The sequence below is a fragment of the Belonocnema kinseyi genome, chromosome 3, assembly GCF_010883055.1.
Source record: "Belonocnema kinseyi isolate 2016_QV_RU_SX_M_011 chromosome 3, B_treatae_v1, whole genome shotgun sequence".
Lineage (NCBI taxonomy): Eukaryota > Metazoa > Arthropoda > Insecta > Hymenoptera > Cynipidae > Belonocnema > Belonocnema kinseyi.
Genome location: NC_046659.1, coordinates 56,685,655 through 56,693,399, shown reverse-complemented (window position 1 = coordinate 56,693,399; position 7,745 = coordinate 56,685,655). Strand labels below are relative to the sequence as shown.

The window sequence follows — 7,745 nt, the reverse complement described above, 5'->3', positions numbered from 1 at the left end:
AAATAAAAATATATAAATAATAGAACGATAAAAATGGAAAATTTTAGAAATTTGATTTTAAAAATCTGTCCGCTGCTCGATAATGTATTAACCTCGCACTACGCGCTCGGTTTTTGTACTTCTCCCACATTTGAGCTCGCAGTTCAACTGAGTTCGACACAATTATCGACTTTTAGGAAAAATGCGGTAACTTTAAGATGAATTTCCGAAGTTAGTTTACTAGGAAAAAATTCCTAACTTTATTAAAATTCCCAAGCTTTTACGGAATTTTCCCTACAGTTTTTTAGAAAAAATTCGCTAACTTTTAAGTAAATTCCCCAACTTTTGCCGAAATCTTTCCTCCGAAATGTTAGAGAAAATTCGGTACCCTTTTTCAGCTTCGCTAAATATTCAATGCTACCAAATAATCGAATTAATCAAGGTATTGCAACTTTTTATTAATTCTCAGTACACATAATTATGATATAATTAACGGTAATAATTGATCTTGTTTCTCAATAATTTAGCAATCATTTATACTTTCAAACTCAACAGTTTATTAACAAAGCTAAATTTCGATTTTTCTGATTATCACGAGACTAAACAATTCAACCTAAATTATACGATGAGTGATATGAGTTATAAGGATTCACAAATCATCAAGAAAGGAGAGAAATTGTATTCAAATTCAGTAGCAAGTGGAAATTAGCTTGATATCATGAGATTATTACTTATGATGGATACATGAGTATCGAGCGAAACATGTATTAATACATTATTGATGATGAAAAAACGCTAAAAGACTGAGTGAGTAAGAGATGGCCTCAATTATGGGTTCAAGCAAGAATTCCACAGATCGAGTTAAAAATGCCTGAGCGATATATAGGGAGCCTTGAACTCCTACTTTCTTTCACTACTTTCAAATGCGACCGGAGAAAAACATCTATAAAAAACCTGATTTACAAAAATCCTGATTGCTTTTCACTTCCTTATATAAAATTTGCAATCCCTCACAGAATATTTTTTTAAACCTATAATATGTATATTTTTCGCGACGTCATTTACAATAATTACATCTTTTTTTTATCTGCATTTATAAAAAAATTACTTCAATGTTTACCGTGAATGAAAATTACAATTTATATCTTTTTCCAAATAATAATAAAAAAGACTACCTGAGTTCAATCAATCTTACCTTATTTTACTCTATAATTTAAAATAACCTCCATAATTCATTGAGTAAAAGTGACAACATGCAACAATGATTAACATACGATGTACTGCAATCAAGTTTTATAGTTTTTTTTTAAGTTTTAACTTTTAACACCTCGCCTAGAATGACAGATTCTAAATACCTATACGAAAAAAATTGCTATAAAGGACGAAATACGAAACAGAAAAAATCTGCTACCGGGATAAATGTGAAGTATCTTAATTAATTTATGATATATATTAACACGTATTAACCATACTTTTTGACTATATAGACCCCACCAAAGTACAAAGGTTCTTTAAGTTTGAAAGATATTAATTGGTTAAATATTTAATATTTTATGAACTGCTTAAATATTTAACCAAACAAAAAGCATACACTACAATTTTATTCCTGTGATAAATTCTATTTCAAATCAACTATAATAAAAAAATTGCATTTGTTACAATCATTGGCAGATGACCTCCAAATTCTCAAAAACCGACATTTTTTGACAAAAAATAGTTTCAAAAGACTCGACTCGACGCCTTTAGGTTAATTTTCAGCTTTTTCCAATTTAATTTTTTTGAGTTATCTTTTTTTCACATTGAAAAAAAAAATGTTTTTGATCCATCCAATTTTTGTATTTTTTTGGAAACAACAAAATAAGTCAAAACCTATTTTGATTCTGCGCGTTTTTTCTGCAGCAGGCTTGAGTCGTTGAAAAGGGATTATTTCTCTGACCAGTCCCAGGGTGACCTTCCCGCAACCACGACACATTGCAAAGGGGTCGGAGTTTAACTAACATTATTTCTGCGACCAGTCATAGAAGGGCCGAACATTTACTGAACTCAAGCCTGTTGCACTTACTATATCTTAATAGCGATTTTTTCAGAAACTCAATCTGGGAGAAAAGGTTTTTAAATTATCGTTTTTCTTAAATTATTCAAATCATTAAAGTTCAAAATATTTTATAAAAAATGTACGATTTTAAAACAAAATTATATAGGAAATTCTAAAGCTGTGCGTTTCTCAAAACATTCTTCAAATATCATAAAGTCTGTTCATCTATTAAATACTTGCCATTGCAATTTTTCATTTTTTCCTAATTAGCAAGTTTAAAAAATAATTTACGTCTTATACTAAAAAATTTTAAAAATATTATATTTTAAAAAATCAGAAAAAGAAGATTGCAAGTTTATTAATTGTTAAATAGGATTGATAGCTTTAGTGTTTTTTTTAACATTACTATGTATTCACTTGCAAAACCTTTACGTACACTAAATTTTAAATCATTTGTGTACCAAGAGAAATTTTTCAAAATTTTAAAATCTGAAAACATAACAGAAGACATTACCCGATTTTTAATGCCAGTTACTAAAATACAAAAAAAAATCCCTACAATTAATAATATAGAATTTTAAGTTTTCTTACGTGGAAATATTTTTCTGAGGCTCCATTGCTTGACATTGTACCGAATATTCCGAAAGGATAAATCGACTTCCGGCCTCTTAGGGAACGAATGCTTCTCCTGCATGAAGTAATTATTATTTCCAGGCACGCAAGTCTCGTTCACGTCATTTTGACTAGTATTGTTCACTTGACAACAGCTCAATGAGGAACGGGCCGGCGAGCAATGATTTGAATGATTCGTCGACATTTCGATAATAAAATAGACTTGAAATTTCACTAAATCACCAAGGGTTCACTTTCAATTCCACAATACTTCTCTCGTCACTTACGAAGATTCATGACTGGTCCTCGAGTTTTTCGACTCTGCGTGAGTCTCTCTTATCACGCCAGCATCTTTTTCAGGTTGAATACTAAAATCAGAAAAGAGAGAAAGTTTTTAAAATCTCCGCATACTAGAGAGCTCTATTTCGCAAAAATATGACCGCATTTGCCAAATTATTCAAAGCCGAGAGTGTTGTGTAATTTTTGTAATAATCGACTCCCTATATTATAAGATTATAATCATGGTAATTATAGGATTATTATTATTATTGAAATGTTGTCACAGGCTTATACTGCCCAATATGTCGAAGGCATTTTTGGTTAGAGTTGGATTTTTTATTTGATCATTTTTGCACGGGGCTGCCCCGGTATATATCATCAGTCACGGACGCATTTTTATAATGCAATCAAGTAATCTGATGAGAGCAGCCTGCCCAGACATATTGGATAAAGTCTGGTGTTTACCCCATCATTGACGGACTGGGTTAGGGTCAAGTACACGATGGGGGGGGGGGGGCTACAGCTTAAGGTGGGTTCCGAACCACCAGAACCTCGGTAAAGGTACATTGAAAAATTTCTAGAGGTACCGGCTCAGAGATCAAACCCCGGACCTCTGAGCTAAAGTCCGTGTGTCTAACCAACTGAGCCACCGAGGTTCTTATTAAATGTTATTATAAATAAATAATAGTAATTATTATTAATTTTATAATAATATAAATAGTAATTATTATTACTAGTAATAGTAAATAATAATAATAAATATATTATTATTATTATTACACCATTACGCCATTTCCCTTTCGGGGTAGGCGTGACTCACTCGGTAGGGGAAAGGAGTATTGTGTGAAAGGGATAGAGATTTTTCAGATTAATCCAGAATTCTCGTGCTATTTAAGTAAATAACACGTTCGTTCCGCAACACTGCTCCGACCCAGGTTGCTGATCAATCTCTCTAGCAATCACCCCAAGCGAAGAACCTCACGAAGTCGTTCTGTAAGGTTCCCCACTTGAATCCATTAGTGGCCAAGATCTTTTGTTGCAGGCGTCATTCACTCTACTGACACTCTTTTTATTAACTATTTTCCGCCATACTTTCGTGCCCTGGCATACTTCTCTAGCTTCTTTAATGTCCAATTATTGTAATTATTATTATAATTTTAATTACAATTGTAATTATTGAAGATAAACTGCGTTTATTGGATACTTCGTCAAGGATCACAAAATTTATCACCCGGATAAATTGTTTTCAAATAGTACACAATTTTAAAAACCTTTTATATTTACAATATTTAGTTAAATCTTTAAGAAAGTCCCAAATAAAAACAAGCTGCTTAATTTCCTTTTGTTTCATTCATATATATTTTTTATTTGGGTCAGAAGTTGAATTTTCTATTTCGTTAAGTGAGAATATGTGTACAATTTGGCTTAATCATAGCTATTCTTACAGTTAAACTAACTACTGTAAACAGGCAAAGACATTCCGTTCACACGAAGTCTACTGCGTGATGGGGTAGTCGTCATTTCCTCCACAGTTACCTGTGTACCCTTCCCCTTCCAGTGTGCAGCAACACTACCCCTCACTGGATTCAAAGTTGCTCCAGGCCCAAGATGCTACGTCCCCTTTGGAGATAATCCCTTTGTCTTCCAACTTATATCTATTCCTATTTAAAGAATATCAGTATGTCCAAGAAAATCATTTAAATATACATAATTAGATTATTTCCAATCTAATAATGTATAAATATGATATATGCACATTTTATGGACGAAAAATTAAACAATTTTCCACTTTTGGTCAATTATACACACAATACAATACAATTATAAATAATGAATAAATAAAAACAATAAATACAATTTTCCACTTTTCAAGTTATCGTGGATTAATAATTGATTCAAGTTAACAAAAGTAAGTGTATGAACAAGCTATTATTATTATTTATAAAAATATTCTTTTACAGTTATTCTCGTATGTTGCAGTTTTTTCTAAAAATTTTACTTTTGATCCACTTTTTAATTGTAGTGAGGTAATAATTAATTTAAGTTAACAAACGTAAGTTTCGGCCCACAATGATGACCCTTATCAGTGAGTTTTAATCAATCTGCGAAAAGTACATAACGTCTTGTAGGTACGCAGTTTTACAATTGGAAGTGTTATTCTTTGGTTAATATCTCAGTTTCTAAATTATATACATTATTTAACTTAATTTTTTAAATTTAATTTAATTTAATTAATAACTATTGGTAAATAATTGAGTATCATTAGAACAATGTATTTTAACGAAGTACAACATTGATGAAAAAAAATTAGAATGTAGTAGTAAAATTTTTTAACCATTTTTTTTAAGTTGTCAGAAAACATTGCAGTCCCTTTAAAAATGAACCTGTAGTAAAAAAATGAAATTATACAAAACTTTGTAGTTGCATAATTATTTAAGTACTCTTTAAAAAATGTTCTTTTCTTATCGACAAAAAGTTTATTTTTAAAGGCGAACAATTATGAACATTTTGAAAAATTTTAATTTAAATATTTTAAGAGACACAAAACTTTGGTAAGGAAAATTTGTATATAAGAAATCGAGGAAACATTTTTTTAAGTACAATGTTCCTCGCCAATCTGTATTTCTACTACTGTGAAAAAATCGGCATCAACTTTTAGTTGATATAAGGAAAAGAAAAGTTAAAACGCTGTGTTTAAGGTTTTCAAAACAAAGAATTGGATTTAACATACATCTTTAAAAAATAATTTATAAAGAGTTCTTTGACTGCAGTGTTTTCTGAAAACTTAAAAAAAAATTTGTTTATAAATTTTGTTACAAGATTTTCTTACTACATTTAAATTGTTTTCTCATTAGTTGTTCTTCGTTAAGAGATTTTTTTAGAATAGTACTTTCAATTGTAAAAGAGCATACCTGCAAGAAATTATGTACTTTTCACAGATTTAAGAAAACTCACTGATAAGGATCGCCATTATGTGCCAAAAAGTTTGAAACAAGTCAATTGTTTTCACAAAGTGGAGCGTTTCACAAAGTGTAATGCGTTACCGTTACGGAAAAAATTAACGCTTTACCGCGCCGTTATTTTTTTTTTGTATTTAACGTCTAATACATTATTTGACTGTCCAAAAAGAATCTTAAGAATTTGGTACATTCGATTGGAAACTGAAAATTTTATTAAAACTAAATAGTATATTTACAGTTAGGTAAAATAATTTAAAAATTATGAATTTATCCATAACCTCTCTTTCATTTAAACCATTAATAAGTTTATAAATCTATACTGCAGTCTACTCAAAACTCTCCATAATACTTTTTTTTTCAACAGTACCAATTTTTCGAAGTTCATCGCTCAAGCGATGTCTTTTTTCCAAAAGAATCAATCCAGTTGTGCTGAAGTTGCGTATTGTAGCGAATAAATAATTCCTTTAGATGAGGAAATGCGTACAAGGAAAATAGATTGTGTGTTGCAGGTTTTAAAAATTCCTGTAAGTCTTCGAATCCGGTTTTTTGAGAATGACCTCTCTTAAAGCGAAAAAATGTCTCTCGAACCATTTGCTTTTCTTCAGTTTCTTTTTCTATGAGAGACTCATTGTTTCCAGTGTCATTATTTTTAAATAGTGCCTCTACCCATCTTCTTGCTGCTTCTACTTTTTCTTCAGGTAACCAGTCTAACTTAAAAAATGGATGCATTAACAATCTCTTTTCCATTACTAGACATAACGCTGTCACTCAAGTTTGGAGCATCGTGAGTAGAATCTATATCTATTTCTTCAGTTTTCCTTTTTTCACTTTCGGCAAATTAGAAGAAAATTGAATAACTCGTGATCATTGTCGATATCCAACTCGTGATCACTCATTTTTTTTTATCAGATAAGACTACGAATAAATTTTGAATCACTGTTATGAAGACACCGGTATTACCTTACTATAGTTAAAACTGTTTCCACAATCATCTGGCGCATTTTCATGGAGAAAAAATATTTTGTTGGTACACCGGTAGAATAAGGATATATATATATATGCATAGATATATGCACAGATAGCATTGCATCACGTAGAATCAATGTAAGAAAATACATCATCTGATTGGTTCTCTTGATAATGAAATATAATGTAATGCTAAACGTATTTGAAATTTTTATAAAATAACGATCGGTAACGTGCGTTACTTTGCATTCACGTTACCAGAAAATGGTAACGCTTTATCGTTACTATTTTTAGTTTTAATTACGCTTTACCGTTACAGCTACAAATATAGCAATATACATACGCGAAATACAGTCCTAGGTTCTTCAGCTGTATGAGTGACGCACATAACGAATTAAGAAAGTTTTCTAATTTGCAAACAAAGGAGCCGATCAGGCACTTTTTTAAATCATGAACCTAAAGGTCATAGCATTTTATGAACAGAATTCTCAATTGGAATATTTTTAATTGTCAGAAAATAATACAATGTATTTTCATTGGCGGAAGTGGAAAAGGGAGAGGAACATCTGGACGACTATAGATACTGTAAATTTTTACAATTAAAAAATATTTTCTGTGAAATATTTTTACTATTATATTTATTTAATTATTAATTTATATTCAAGGTAAAACATGTTTGTCATCTTAATATACATTTACTATACATTTATATAGTAAATCTAAAACCTAGGTCTATGAAATATTTATTAAGAGGCCGCGTAGTAAATTTGATATACATGCATATTGATCAATTCTTAGAAGAGCCAGGTAATTTCACTTTTACACCAATTGAAAATAATTTTGGCAGTAATATTTAATTCTAAATAATAAAGCATGATCAGTGACGGATCCAGGGGAGGTATTTAGGGGGTTAA

The 7,745-nt window shown here is 30.5% G+C and overlaps 1 protein-coding gene across 3 annotated transcripts in view; it reads right to left on the bottom strand.

Moving 5' to 3' along the window:
* LOC117168669 (ATP-binding cassette sub-family G member 1) overlaps positions 1-7,745 on the bottom strand; it is an 82,532-nt gene that overhangs the window by 38,459 nt on the left and 36,328 nt on the right. For all 3 annotated transcript variants that reach the window (XM_033354337.1, XM_033354336.1, XM_033354335.1), the window contains exon 2: positions 2,606-2,994. In XM_033354337.1, the coding sequence (XP_033210228.1) occupies positions 2,606-2,831 (226 nt within the window). In that variant the 5' untranslated portion in view covers positions 2,832-2,994. The remainder of the gene's footprint in view (positions 1-2,605; positions 2,995-7,745) is intronic.